This window comes from Coenobita brevimanus, chromosome 24, assembly GCF_032717465.1.
Source record: "Coenobita brevimanus isolate Jiangsu-jjx chromosome 24, ASM3271746v2, whole genome shotgun sequence".
Lineage (NCBI taxonomy): Eukaryota > Metazoa > Arthropoda > Malacostraca > Decapoda > Coenobitidae > Coenobita > Coenobita brevimanus.
Window position 1 is genome coordinate 51,949,088 of NC_136977.1, and position 16,352 is coordinate 51,965,439.

Sequence of the window (16,352 nt, forward strand, 5' to 3'; positions counted from 1 at the left end):
AGGGGAATATTTATGTGATATGGTTGCGTAATGACTAGTTGAATTAAAACAAAGTAAACAAAAGACCACCCATCTATGTCAAAATATGTAAATAACATAATTCTCTAAATTTATTCCAGAACCGGTTAGCATGTTCCAAACCCTCACTTTCGACGTGCACCCTTGATTAAGAACCATTGGGCTAAGTTACACTGCACAGAGTATAGTGGTGGTGGAGTGGTTGGAGCTGTGGACTGGTGACAGAGCGGTCGAGAGTTTGATCAGGGCTGGTGAAGAAAGCAGTCAGTGGATTTGACTTCAGTATTACCGTGTCCACTCTTCTTCCATGTGTCTCCATCAACACTACATAAACCCATTAGCTCCCAGAGTTCCTGTGCGAGGGATTGTGCTGGATGGGTACTAGGCGTACCGCATTCCGTCTGTCGGCTCATAGAAAGGTTCCCTTCTTCATTAACCTTTGAAAATGTCCAGTTCCGTCCTGTATTGAGGATACTGGGCGGAAATGGGTTCAAACATCGTTAGTAATTATATATCAGATCTGCGTATGATATCCCTAGTGTATCACAACAGAGATGACTGGTATTAGTGCTCAAGTGACAAGTGACGTGTGAGCGCTGCAGATATCAGCGTCGTGTCGGTGTGTGGTACGTGAACTACTGAGCTCCGGGAACGGGCTTTGGATTTTATGTACAGATGAGGGTGCATAAAAGAATGTCCGCCATGACAGTTTATTCAGACGAACGATAAAAACTGCCAAACTGAACTTTAACGAAATTACTTGATCATCATTAACCATGCCAAGAAGAATGCTTAGACAGCATGAGGGTTATTAAGGCAGACGATCAATTTTTCTAGGTCCCAATCTTCCTTTAGAAGACCACACCAAACAATTGAATTTACATCTTGGTCCACTTGTTCGTCAGGTGAACACGGACACAAGGAAAACAAATTTTGTCCAAGAATCTGGCCGGCCCGAGGATCAACCTCTGGTTCTTCCTTTTACGAGGCGGATGTCCAAACTAATGCACCAGTAGAGCCCTCCCCCCACCCTGAATATACTAAAGAAATTAGTTATCCAATCAATCAACCACTTGCTTAAAATTTGCTGCACCTAGTGAACCTTGCCCACTAATCTGTTTACATTATGCAGAAAGATCTTGATAAAATAAACAAGACTTTTTTTTTTCCTCTCGCGTTTGCCTGTAACTCGAGGGAAGCATAAATACACAAACTACCCGACACCTAATCAACCGCTTGCCTATAATTCTGGATGCACTATGAAGCTCTACCGACGAATTTGTTCAGATCACTCATGAAAATTACTTGACAATATAAGCACTCTCTCTCTCTCTCTCTCTCTCTCTCTCTCACACACACACACACACACACACACACACACACACACACACACACACACTAACCACTATTTAGACCTCTATCATCATCATCATCATCATCATCATCAATATTATCTTCATCATCATGTCATTATTATTATCATCATCATCAGCAGCAACAACATTAATGTTATCGACATCCTCTATCACTGCCAGCACATCATCACCATCACCATCACAGCCTTATATTTTATCCGCTAATGGATCCAGAGTCAAGGTATAGCAAACATAAAGGTCGGGGTACTAACATCATACTGCCCAGTGTTATGAACTACACATCTATCATTCATATCTCAAGCTTTCATTATTCTTTTCTTCACTTTAAAAGAAAAATTGCTGTGTATGAATGAGTCGCTGTCGTAACGCTTATGGAGTAGATGCAATCCCATCGATTGCCAAGTAAAAAAAGGGGTCCTACATTACTTTTGTCATAAGCGTCTCTCAACGTATTTCATTATCCATCAGTTTCTTTAAACATACTTATGATGAACCGAAGAAACAAGTGCTGACATTTTTCCAATTTCGACTTTTAAAAGGAATTTCCAATCAGACTCAGAATTATAAGACTAACTTTGCAGAATTTACTTCTAAATACAGACATAACTTCCCATTGTTAACGAAGTCATAATGCATATATAACAGATTCCACCTTTTAAATCATTTTTAAAATGCAAATTATCTCGAAGTTCAACCCCAAATTTTGAGATTAATTTCATAAGTAATACTTTCTAACGCAAATCCATGGTTCCATATCAGCGATATCTAAATACGTCGAGCCACCAAACTACTCATTCACCTCGGCAAAATATCAGTAAGTTTTCAGACTTCATCCAAAACTGTAAGATTAGCGTTGTAAACATTGTTTTCTAAAGTAAGCCAACAGTTAGCCCCTCTTCAGTTTTAACAAGAAAGGACAGCTTTGGCAATCTTTTTTTTTTTTTTTTTTTTTTTTTAATACCACTTCTGAAAAAACAAGCTATTTAAGCCTAAACCAAAATTTTGAACTTAGTTAAACAAACATCGCATTCTTAATTGATTTTACATGTGTCTGTTAGTCTACAAGTATAAAATGATAAAGCACCTAACTTGCCCATCCACGTTTGCAATACTTTAGCAGGCTATTCAGGTCAACCCAAATTTTCAAGAACAAATACGTACATAAACACTACTTTCTAAGCTAGACCAAACAGTGGTTCCTCAACTAAGTTTTTATGCCGGAATGAGCAATCACCTTACTGGTCATTCACCTTCGCAAACTCCTTACAAGTTTTTTGGCCCCTTCCCAAAATTTTCATATTGCCCATAAAAACTGTGCTAAAGTAAATGCATAGTTCCCCCAGATTTGCTTTAAAAACTTCAGTGAAATACTATTAATTATTCTTCAGCCCCTTCTGAAATCCAGCAACATTAAATTTTAAAAGGAATACTTAACTTAGCTGCAAATACACTGCTTCCTAATATTAATCAGTAGTTCTCAGCTTCACCTATAGTGCAACAAAACACGGAAACTTTTCCAGTAAAAAAAAAGAAAGAAAAAAAATCTAATAAGACTTTCGACACAATCTAAATATTGTCATAAATGCAGAAACCCCAATTCGGTTCCAGTGAAAAAAAAAAAAAAAGTAATAATAATGATAACAGACCAGCCAACTGCTCATCAGCCTTTTAAGAATCAAGTAAGTTTTCTTATACGATTCAAAATCTAAGGATTTGTGACTTAACCATTGTTTTCTCAGGTAATTTTTACAATTACCATTAAACTTAAAGAATTATAATTCAGACAATTTTTCAACACCTTACACAAAATTCTAACTAGTTTTTACACTTAAGTCAAAATTCATAGATTAAATATAAAACTCAGCTAAAATAAAAAGCAGAGTGATCACTGTTCTGTTCCAGTGAAGAAAAACACTCATTTTATCAACTTCTCAATTCTTAACAACCTTTTAGGCTATGGTGACCATCATCCATTCATCTGATGCAGTGCTGCCTATTTTCTACTTCACCTTTATCATTCATTTTCTGTGTCGGCCTTCCTCTCTTCCTATTTCTCCCACTCTTCCTTTCATTTTGATACTCTTCATTTCACTTCAGGGGGTTCTACACAGAGTAACAAACTTAATGGCTTCCTACAACCCAGGAAACCATTAACAATGCTAGGTGGTAGTCATTTAACCAAAAAAACGGGATGTTGTGGAGCATACTATGGTGCCCCTGTTCACTGGGTGGAGAGACGAACAGGCGTTCATCTGGAACCAAACCTCCACGCTCCTCCCGCCCCTCATAATGATGAGGCTGTGCACACCGCAAGGGAACATCAGTTCAATGTACGGGACGGCCCTGCAGGGTGGTTGCTTGCTCGTTGTTGATGGGTCTGCTCAGTCAGACAGACCGTAGTTGCTCAACAAAAACAACACCAAGCACAACATTTTAAGAGATACTTGTAAAAACTGTTATCTAAAATAAATGCATACAGTAACTCCTCTCTTGAAGCTGCCTTTCTGAAGTTCTTTTATGCTATAAGTCCACAGCAGCTTACAGAAAACATACTTCATAAAGTTCTATTATTTTCCTCCATCTTGTCTTTTCTCATGCAGCAGTTGTTTCTGTTGTTGTTTCACCCCAGTTTGTCTGGCAGAGCAGACTCATCGACCCCAGGTAAATAATGTTTCAATGGGGTCGTCCCACGTGTACAGCACAGTATGTATACTGAACGGAACCAGCACCCCCTTGTGGTAGATGGCACCTCTCCAGGGTCATGACCTTTCCCAACGGCGAGGTGCGGGAAAATATGAGGAAGTTTGTTGCTGAGTCGATGCTGCAATCGCTTTGCTCCACCCAAGGTACACAGCGCTACCACTTATACCTTTCTCGTCACCACCCTCACCCACTAGTTCAAATGGGAACTTGGATGAAATGTCAGTCACTGTAGTCGTACTCTAGGGAAATTGAAACTTAAGAAAAATTGACACTCTGCTTTCATGACCCTCAGGCAGCAATTAAGAACAACCCTAAGCATTCTTTTTCACTGTTACCTATTCTATTTGCCAGTGTCCGCCAACATACCCTACCAAATGTGTGGAAAGTATATTGTCATAGTTTGGAAAACCTGTTTGTAGTTCCCACGTCGGTTATAGTGAAAAAATGACTAACATGCCAATTTCTCACCCATCTTGACATGATTCAGACATGATTTAAGACTGAACCCAAATTCCAAGTTTAGCCACAAAGGAATATCTTACCTACTAATATTCACAGTTGCCTGTTTGGCTTTCGTGCGAAAATAATAAATCAGATAATTTTTCAGCTACTGGTACTTCCTAAGCTCACACTAATTTTTAAGATAACCCAGCATTAACTGAAATCTGATCAACCGCCCAATCTCCACCACCCCTGCAGAACTCTAACATGTTCATTGATCTATCCAAAATATTTAGACTGTTTGTAAAAACTGTGTGCTACAGTAAATACAAAGCTTCACATAATTAGCTTTGACTCCAAACTGACAAAGCACCAAACTATTCAAACACTTTCGCATAATTTTAATAGGCTCTAAGATCACACTTTTAAAATTTTATATTACACACCCACAAAAAAAGAAAGAAACTTGCTTCAAGTGCACAGATTCCTCAATTCAGTTTTAACTTATAAACTAACAAACCAGTAATTTCTTCAACCACCCTGCTAGTACTTTATTTAACTTTCAGATTCTAGCATAAAGTTTCAGATTACTTATGAAAACTTTGCTTAAACAAATACACAGTTCATATACAGCTTCCCCATTCAACCTCAACCCATTGCCTGACGAACCACCCAATTTTTCAGCCACCCAACCAAACCTCTGGCCAGCTTTCAGAACCGAACTAAAAATTCTATATATTAAGCAACATAAACCTTTTTCTGTGTATCAGATTCATAATTTCCGTTCTGCTTTAGTTAAAAAAAAAAAAAAAATGACAAGCTACCAAATCCTCAACCATCTCACCAAAACTCTAACCAAACTTTAGATCAACTCTAAAATTTTTCACACATTTGACAAAATCACCTGCTAAAGTTAACAAATTCTCCAAATGATCATTGACTCAGAAATTGAAAAATCACACAACTTTTCAACCCTCTTGTCATAATGCTGACAGTTTTGGGGATCTTCCCAGACCTTTGTGATGCATAATCATAAAAAGTGTTTCCTAAAATGGATAAATAGGCTAATACGCAGTTTCTCGTATTCAACAGTATCTCAGAATACTGGTATACTGTCCAATATTTTTCAACCTAGTCGCCACTTTTAAACAAAAATTTTAGATCCGAGCTCCGTTTAATCAGACAGACATAAAATATCCTGTATAAATAAATGCAGCTTCATCTATTCAGTATTAACTTTAAAAACTAATCAGAAAGAACCTCACCCACTTCAACAAAATTTCTAACCTTATAGATCCAAACTCATTGCTATTATTATTATTATTATTATTATTATTATTATTATTATTATTTCCAGATTAATATAAAGCGGCTTGCTATTGCTTGTTAAAATAAAAACACATTCTTCCACATTCATTATTACCTCTGAAACTGACACGCCACCCTATTTCTCGACCACGTTCCAAAATTTTTATCTAGCTTTCAGGTCCGACCTCGGGGTGTTCAGATTAGTTATAAAAAATACCTGTTAAGATACCGGTACATAGTAAGATCTTGCCTACCAGGCTGGCGCTAACTCATACCGGATAATTGCCGAGATTAGTGGAGGTGCCGAAACCTCCCCCGGCCTTGACTGAGAGAGAGAGAGAGAGAGAGAGAGAGAGAGAGAGAGAGAGAGAGAGAGAGAGAGAGAGAGACAGACAGACAGACAGACAGACAGACAGAGAGGAGGGGATCACCTTCCATTGTCTGTAGTATTACGTCATCCTCTTCACTATATTCTTACCGCAAGAACATTTTACGCATCTTCAGGAATACCTTGACGTGAAAGGGTTGGATTCAATATACACTATACTCCTCATTACAATTACTACAATTACAAATTTTATGCCATACTCCTTGGATACTGTGATTATCTTTTCACTTATTTTCATGATTTTTTCCAAGTTAGGGAAGGTTTCTTTTACTGAAGGGAGTTACTGAAGAATATAGCCAACCTCTCCTTATCGAGAAGTCTCACCTAAACTGAACAAAATTATCTGTGAACTGCAAGATGTTACACAGAAGACGTCACCGTACTGATCATTTCGAGGCTGTTTGTTATAGAGTAGGGAATAACTCATGTACCTCGTCTATGAGCCACAGACAATAGCAAATTAGGAGGGCAGGATGGGGAAGTGGGAAGGGAGAGGAAGGGTAGAAAGGAAAGGAAGGAGGAGGGAGGGAAGGGAAGAGGAGGAAGGAAGGATGCAAGGAAGAAAGGAGGAAACAATGGAGGGAAGGAAGGGAAAAAGGTGTGGAGGGGGAAGAGAGGAGAAAGGAAAAGAGAGGAGAGTTGAACTTGGAGGAGGATGGGAAGAGGTAGAGAAAATGATCAGAGGAGGGAAGAATGAAAAATGACAGGATGAAAGAGACGAGGAGGAAAACAGGTGCGATACCTGATAAAGAATGAGAAGAGGAGAGGAAAAGAGAGGACACGAAAGGAGAGAAGAGAAAGGAGAGGGCGCGAGAGGAGAGGAGAGAAAAAGAGAGGACACGAGAGGAGAGGAGAGGAATGAAGAGGAAAAGAGAAGACGGAAGAGGAGATGATAGGTGAGGAGAGAAGATGTGAGGAGAGGAGAGGAGAAGAGAAAAAAGAAGAGAATAAGCCACAAGGAAAAACAGTACACAAGAAGAGATGAAAATATAAGGGCCCTATATCTGGTAAGATAAAAGAGGAGAGAACACATAAGAAAAGAAATGAAAAGAGAAAAGAGAGCAGAGATGAGACGAAAAGGAACGAAAAAGAACAACGGCAGTACGATATATGATAAATGAGACGAAAGACGAAAACAATGGAAGCCGTAAGAGTGAAGGAAGACGAGAACAACTGAAACACCAGTAAAATACATGATACAAGAAATAACAGAAGTAAGAGGATGGAAGAGAAGAGACAACAGGAGATGAAGAGAGGAGGAAGAAAACAAGGCATCTGATAAATGAGAGCATACTGCAAAAGAGAAAGCAGGAAAGAAGAGTCGAGAAAAGAATAAGGTAGACGGGACGAAGGAAAGAAATGAAGGAATAGAGGAGAATTAAGACAGACGGCAAATAAAGAAAAGGAAGGAAATGAACAGAAGATGAAGGGTGACAAGGTTGAATATCTGGTAAGTTTAAGGGAGTGTACAGAAAAGTAAAAAAGGCAGAAAAGACGACGGAAAAGAAGAAGAGGAGCTGAGGTGCGATATCTGATAAAACAAATGAGTAGGAAGAGAAAAGGACAAGAGTGGAGAGGACAAGAGAAAAGAGGAAAGGGAAGAGGGAAAAGCCAGTGAGTAAAAAAACATGACCAGGAGCGTGCAAGAATAGATAGATAGAAAGATAGACAAACAGACAGACAGAGAAGATCGTCAGGAGAGAGAGGGAAGGGGTGAGGCCTGGTTGCCTTTCAGCTGAAGTCAAGGATGTTTTGACCTCTCCAGTTCCAGGTCAAATCTGTGACTATTGGCCCCCCTTTGGCCCCCTCCCGTTGACTCTGGGGGTCCCAGGTGTTCAAAAATGTGCTCGGAACCCCTTGAATCACGCTTTGAGGACAAAATTTTAATAAATTTGGAATGGAAAAGGTGGAAAAACATAATAAACGGTAAACTATATTTGGGAACTGAGGTGGTGGAGGTGAGAGGGAGGGAAGGAGGGAGGTAGAGGAAGGGTAAAGCAGTAGGGAAGGAAAGAGGGAAGGAGGGGGAGAGAGATGGAGATAGGGAGGGTGAGGCAGGTAAGTAAGGAGGGAGGGATGATGAGGCAGAGAGGGGGGGGGGGATGCAGACAGGGAGGGAAGGCAGCTCAGTGTGGTACGCAGCGCGGGTAAGGCAGGGTGTGTGGCACTGGTTCTTGGGCGGAGTGGTCACTGGTCCGTTAGTTCACCACACTCTCGCCAGTCTCCTAGCTCTCACTTGTTCGCTTTTTCGCTCCAGTCAGTCTCCTAGCTATCTCACTCTCTCACTGTTCCTGTACTTTATATACTCCGACCTGCTCTACGCTGCTCTATGTCCGGCGTACACAGACATACCACTACAGAAGGAGTGTCTTTGCCTACAAGACTCAGCAGCAGTAGGAGGACGTGTGTTGAGGGCTGACAAGAATACAAGCGCTTAAGGAAGAGTGCAAAATAAACAGGACCATAACAATCAAACATAAGGACCCAATAACATCAGAAAGCAAGAACAGAGAAAAGTAAAAATATGTAACGGAAAGAGGACACATTCAGCACGAGGGTCGGCCGACGCTAGGCAGCTGTTGTAAGAGTGTGACTACAGTACGAAAGACAGCGATAGCAGTGGTGTTATTGCTGTGTTGATGGTTTGTGGTGAGCGTGAGGCCCAGCACCATGGCCAGGACTCAGCAGGAGGGCCATGGAGAGGAGAATGGGCAGGGCCAGGGACATTGGCAAGGGCAGGGGCGGAGTGGTAGGGGAGACCCTATGGACACTAACAACAACAACGACAGTGATAACAATAATAACAACAGCAACAATAAGAACGATGCTACGGCCCCCAGCCTTGCATCTGGCGTGCGAGGCGGCAAGTACCAGCTGCGGCCACGGGCTCTGCAAGGTCGCCGCTGCTCTGACAGCAAGTGGTCGCTACAGAAGGACTCTCTGCGGCACAGTAAGTTACGACCGCCACCACTGTCCCGCTACCGCAGGAAAACAGCCAATGCCCGCGAGCGGTACCGCTTGCGGCAGATTAACCATGCCTTTGAGTCCCTGCGGTGTGCCCTGCCAGCGTGGGTGGTGAGTCGCTGCGCCACAGCCGACATGACTAAGATCACCACACTGCGGCTGGCGTCAGCCTACATCAGATCCCTGCAGGAAGCACTACACGACGGCGACGTGCCGTGGGGCCCGGTCAGTCCCTTGGCATCCCCATCCAAGGAGGGGCAGGGTGAGAGTGGCCCTCCAGTCCCTCGGGACTCCGACCTGCTCACCCTACTGTGCACTGATGCCATTGTACTGGGGGACAACCTGGGGGGCCTGGCGGGCCTGGCACCGGTATCAGAAAGCGAAGCAGTGGCGCTGCTGTTGGGGAAGTCCGAACCCCACAGAGGTGCTTGGTCAGATCTTGCACATACACACATTCAGGTACATACGCAAGTCGTCACATTGGGATGACACACCACACCTGTCGTGATGTGCTGGTAATGCTGTAATGCTGTTGTGGTGACGTTGTGGTGTGGATGTGAAGAGGTGGTGGTGTGGTGGATATAGTGGTATAATGGTCGTGGATGATACAGTGCAAATTACGTTGCGGGGCAAGACAGTGGCAGACGAGGTTGGAAGATAATGAGCATGCTGACGGTGTGGTGCTAGATATGGCACCCTCACTTCCCTCGGCCTTCATATCCCATAACCTGGCGTTGAATATGTAGGAATTACATGGCAAGGAAACACTGGAAGTGGCCGAAAAGGAGAGACCACCGAGAAGGAAGAACAAGGGGAAAGAAATTGAGCACCGACAGTGGAAAGAAGGAGACAAGATTGACCACTGAGAAGGAAAAGCAAGGAAACAAAGAGTAAATAGGGAAGAGGAAGAGAAAAAATGAGAAAGAGAAGACACACGGAAAAGGAGCTCCTTACTTAAAGAAAGGATAAAGAGTGAAGAATGAGATGAGGAGAAAGAACAGTAAAAGAAGTTTATATAATGCAAAAGACAAAAGTATGAACACTGATGAGAGAGGGAGAGAGAGAGAAATGAAAAGAAGTAAAAGGCACCCAGCCCTTAGGAGAAAAGAGTAAACATTGAAAACCCATGATGTAGTCGTCCATAAAATTTCTTTGTAACACTTTAACCTCTTCCATTCACAGACGTCTTGCATAGTTTATTTACATTCAGAGGCTTTTATTCAGCTTAGGAGGGACTTTACGAACTGGAGGGGTTACTTATATCTTTATTATCCACTTCTCTACTATGAGTTTATTTTTAAGTTGAATGAAATTGCCCTCTGGTAGCAAGAAAAAACGTAAAAATAGACGATATTGTAGTGAAGGGACAAAAGACGTGAAAATTGCAAACTTCTTTATTCTCGCTAACACCATAAGATTTTCCTCAACTTAAGAGTGGCTTTCTGTCCTATGAGGGTTTATACTACACTTCTCACACTCCTTGTAATATACTTTTTTGTCTCTCAGTTCACACAGCTAATTAGAAAATCATTTACGGTAAATTCACTGACTCAGTTATACTGATGTTTAAATTTAACAAACATTTTAATATAAAAAAGATAGATAGACAGGTAGGTAGATAGATCGTTCAGGACCATTATTATGTACTGTGCTGAATAAGTGAAGTCCATATAGTGATACCATATTTCTGTCATCTTAAATAAATCATCATCATCGTCACTATCGTACCTTAACGCAGTTTATACCATAATATAAAGACTGAGCAGGATCCAGCAGCAGGAATTGTGTAAAAACAAAAAACAAAAAAGTAGGAGAAATATCACCAGAATGCTAAGCAATAATGTACCAAGCCCCCACTGACTCACCATTCACACCTTCAGAACATTCCGCTCTACCCCAGCAGACAGAAACATTCCCACTAGGATGTGATTCAGATCATTAAGTCGCTCTTTTAACACGTGTAAGGTAGTGCCATTCCTCTGTTTTTGAACTTAATCCCTGCATCCCAAGAACATGTTTATGACTTCATTCATTCCAACTTTAGACGATTTTATTCATCTTAGAAGCTTATCGAATGGAGGTTAGATACAGTCTTTAGTAACCCTTTCACTGCAAGGGAACTTCCTTTACCTAAATAAAATCGCATGTAGTTAACAGGAACAAATCAATGAAGTGTTAGGTTGGACTACGGTAGCCAAGCCTCGAGGAAACGGTGATAGCCTGGTACCTTTACTTTCTACATCCAGAGTATTTGATGCATTATAAACACGCCATCATCATCATCATCTTCTCTTTCTCCTCCTTATCACCACCATTATCATCATTAATCCAGTCCTAATTCTCACTTCAGAGACTTGGTAATATCTCTCTCTCTCTCTCTCTCTCTCTCTCTCTCTCTCTCTCTCTCTCTCTCTCTCTCTCTATATATATATATATATATATATATATATACACGCCTAAAGGCCCTACATTCCTATAACCATGGTTGAAACACATCATCATCGTTACCTCTACCATAATTGTAACTTACGAGGTGGGATACATAAACGTATGTACACACACACACACACACATACACACACATATATTGTATATATATATATATATATATATATATATATATATATATATATATATATATATATATATATATATATATATATATATATATATATATATATATATATATATATATATATATATATATATATATATATATATATATATAAACTGGTGAAAAGTAGATTCCCGCGAGTGTAGTACATGTAATAATCTAGGCAATAATTTTAGAACTGAAAGTACCAGCTGTTCGTTCTGTGTGGGATAACATTCCTGACTGAACTGAAAGATGACTGGAATACTGTATGCTAAATGAGCCCTTATTTTTTAACCTCTTCGCCTGCTATTATTATTATTATTATTATTATTATTATTATTAATCAAATAATCTATAATTTTTCTTCTAGACAGTTATTTGTATTGTCGGATTCATGTAAGTGATTATTTATTTGTTTGAAAGACTGTCATTGTATGCCACTTCTAAATTTTCTTTTTGTTCATTTAACTAACAACTGCCGTTATTACTATTATTTTATTCACTTTTCTTGCTATTGTAGCCTATATTTGTTTACTATTTTTTTTTTTTTTTACAACTGATAAGTTATTTCTTATCATTAGTCTTTGCTAGTCACCATGACTGTTCGTGAGAATGAAGGTTATTTTTATAATTATTATTTACTATTGTTCTTACTGTATATTTTAACTGAAGACTGATGTACTAAAAATATATCTATCTTTACTTTTATTGTCCCAATCTTGTTTCCAACCACTGTAATAAATTCCATGGGTAGAATTCAGAAAAGAGAAAAATAGAACCATCAACAAAATGCCAAGTATAATGAACCATGCAAGTAAATAAAAGTCCATTATTATATTATATCATTTAACACTTCTTGGATTCTACTTCACCCCGTTTATTAGGTGGGAATTAAGGCTGGGACGGTGGTGATAATGATCACTAAAACATAACATTTTTATTTCATTATTATTGCCACCATTATCAGTTAACCTGATTAATAACATCACCATCAAAATACAGCTTTGGTTTATACATTGTTACGTATATTGCTTATCATCTCCGTCATTCCAAATTCACCACACACTGTATTAATATCAACGAAGTGATGCCTAGTGAATTTTACATAAGCCAAGCTCCTCGTCCTCTTCCTCCTCTCCTACCCCCCGCCCCCTCCTCTTACTTCTTCTAGTATAGGTTAATCTAGTCAAACACCTGTGCCGTGCTCATCGGACAATGAACTGTAACGATTAAAAAAGAAAAAAAAAAAAGCAACACATTGTTATGTTCATGGCTGCTGAGGTAATAACTGCAGCTTAAATGAAAGACTAATAGAGATTTGTTGTTCTGTAATGAAACTGCTAGTTAATATGCAATCATCTGTGTTAACTCTTTATTTACTGATACACCGATTTGTTGTATTATTTTTTTTTTCATTTATTAAGTTATTATTATTATTATTATTATTATTATTATTATTATTTCTTTAAGTCTTCGTTACCTTGAATCCTACAGTATAAGTTATAATGGATAGTGTAAGGTACGGGGATAAGGGAGTTACTATTTTATTTTACTTATGACGTTGGTGTAATAAATTATGTTCATTTTTGTACCTGACTTACTTTGCCTTATAGTGTGTGTGTGTGTGTGTGTGTGTGTGTGTGTGTGTGTGTGTGTGTGTGTGTGTGTGTGTGTGTGTGTGTGTGTGTGTGTGTGTGTGTTATGCAAGGAGGAAGGAATCAAAGACAAAAAGCCGACAAGATTGTTCCCTTCAAGAAGAAACAATAAAAACAGAGACCCAGATTCAAGATTCGTTCATTTCGAGATGCCTTGACATATCGCATCTGAGTGACTGGAGATCATAGGCAGTAGGAAATAAAGACAGAGCCAGACAGTTCCAGAGTTGACCTGTTGGATACATGAAGGGTTGTGTGTCTAAGCATTTCGTGTTAAGCGTATCTTATTTCTGGCAGTCATGCACAGTTGTCTCTGGAATGGAAAACTATTGCAGACTCGGTTAATTCGTTCAGCATAAAATATTTTTCATTTATTCATCTTATAATACAAGTCATTAACATGTATTTTTCGTATCAGCTAATCACTTTCCTTTATTTTCATCGGATTCCATACATCATCTACTACTATATACTCCACTACCTCGACCACAATTTTTTTTTTTACTAATAAGGTTTTCTTCCAAAACCTGCCTCGGGACTAGGTACACGTCTTACTTGAGCTGAATGATATCATTTTGGCAATAGTCAAAAGAAAAATTATACACATTCTGGCAGCTGAGTTTTAATATTGTTCGCCTAGGGAGGTTTCCCAGTGGAAGGGAATATCCTTTGGCATCAACCAGAAAAACTGGATAAATCATCCTCCAAAAACTGAAGGGTTAAATGGGAACAACTTCTTAACCCTCATACATTGTGAGGTCTCTAGCAAACCTTAGAGAGAAACGTTTTTCTGCATGGAAGCGACATCTGATCCGTGAGATAAAATGATTCAAGTTGTTTTGAACACATAGAAATGGGAATATTGAGATGGAAAAGTAGGATCCCTAAGAGAGACATGGTGTGAGAAATGTTAGAGAAGTGATGCTAATCGGTAGGTTGAGGTGGTCTGGACATGTTTAGAAAAGGAGGGAGGAAAGCTGAGGAGAATAACAGGTGTTAGTGCGTAGGGAAGAATACTAAGAAGCAGATCGAGTAACACTTGGGATGTGTTCCTGCGGGGAGGTCTCCGACCTTCGGGACAGAACAGTGATATGGCTGAAGCTTACGACACTTTTAGAGCTGCCATCCGGTGAAAAAGTCTGTACATATCTGTAAATTCAGTGATATTTAAACGTCATCATAAACGTAAGTAAAATCCTCTAACGCTAGCCAGAATAATATATGGAAGAGTTCCCTTGAGTTTCAAGAACAAGTTTAATCTAATCAGAGGTTCAAAAACTCTCCCATCTTATTTGCTAGTTTACATTCTTCTTCACCAATTATTTCCCTTCTAAAATTTGCATCAAATCTCAAGACTAATCACAAGGCAGATACTCGTTACTCATCCTCCCTTTCCCACTCGATAATTTCCACATTTAATGCTTCGCTCTCTCTCCTACTCGGTTCAATCACCCTAAATCACCCAGCCTGACACCCACTCATCAATGCTCCTGCCAATCACACACACCCAATCCCCCTCTCCATTCACACGCTACCTTAATGCATGGATAAAGAGCTAAGTGGATATAGATTATTCGGTCGTCTATTGACGGAGGTGGAGTACAATCGTTTTCCAAGATTTGAATGGTGGAAAATCAATCAATCAGTCTCTGTCTCTGTCTGTCTGTCTGTCTGTCTGTCTCTCTCTCTCTCTCTCTCTCTCTCTCTCTCTTTCTCTTTCTCTCTGTCTGTCTGTCTGTCTCTCTCTCTCTCTCTCTCTCTCTCTCTCTCTCCTCAGAGATCCTTCTCCCTAAACATCTTTCACATTTATCATCATCTCTGTCATCCTCTGTATTATACTTTATCCATTTTCATATTCATTTGTACTTTTTATCCATTCTTTTATTTATTTTTCTATTGTATTCATCTCCCTGAATGTTACTTCTTTCTTAATGGGATTTCCTTTATCAGCATCATGACCATCATCATTAGTCCATCCCTCTTTCTTTTCTTTCTGTAAGTTAGTGTTCTCTTCCTCCTCCTTCTCCTCTTCCTTCTCTTTCTCCTCTTACTCTTCCTCCTCCTCCTCCTCCTCTTCCTCTTGTTCAACCTCCTCCTCCTTCTCCAGCATCTCAGCCACGGAAGGTCACTACAGGATAAATCTCAAGGGGTGCCATGGGGGTAGGGTGGTGCAGAACTGAGGGAGTGGGGTCATGCAAGGGTCAACCACACCCTTTTCTTGATCTCTTGCCCCTCTCTTCTTATTTTCACTCTTTTCACCTCTTCTTCACTCATTTTCAACTTTCACTCATTTTCTGCTCTCTATCTTCATCATTATTGTCATCATTGTCCCCGCTATCATCATAACCACCATCACCACTGCCATCAAAATCTTTTTTCATAGCTCCCTTTCATTCATCTCTAATTCTTCTCTTTAACTTTAGGTTTCTGACTCTTTTTATGATCTCTATTTGTCCATTTAACCAGTTCTCTTCACCTCTGATCTTCTGCACACACTAACTGCTACTGATACTCTCCCCTGCCTCTCTATTTTCCTCACTCATTTCTTCCTTCCTTTCCAGTCACTCATTCTCTCCCTCCCTCTTTCTTTTCTCTCCTTCACTCCGTTTCTCCCACCACCAGCGTCCACTTCTACCACATTTTCCACTTTCTTTCTCCATCCTCACCCAATCCTTGTTTCTTTATCTTCCTGTGTCCCTCCCATCTCCTCCTTTCCTCTCAGTCCCTTACTCCCTCCCTGCTCTCTCTTTCCTTTCTCCCTTTTAGACTTTTCCTTTTCCATTTCCCAACCTATCTTTTGGTCCCTCCTCGTTCCCTCGTTCCCTCATTCCGTCTTTCCCCCTCCCTATCCATTTCTCTTCCTCTCTGCCACCTTCCATCTCCCTTCATACTTCGTATTCCCC

General features: G+C 40.0%; 1 protein-coding gene across 1 annotated transcript; it reads left to right on the plus strand.

Annotated features, from left to right (window-relative positions):
• Positions 1-8,904: 8,904 nt before the first annotated feature.
• On the plus strand, positions 8,905-9,687 carry LOC145393379 (myogenic factor 5-like). The gene has a single exon (XM_080267477.1). The coding sequence runs from the start codon at positions 8,905-8,907 to the stop codon at positions 9,685-9,687; it is 783 nt and encodes a 260-aa protein (XP_080123603.1).
• Positions 9,688-16,352: the final 6,665 nt, after the last annotated feature.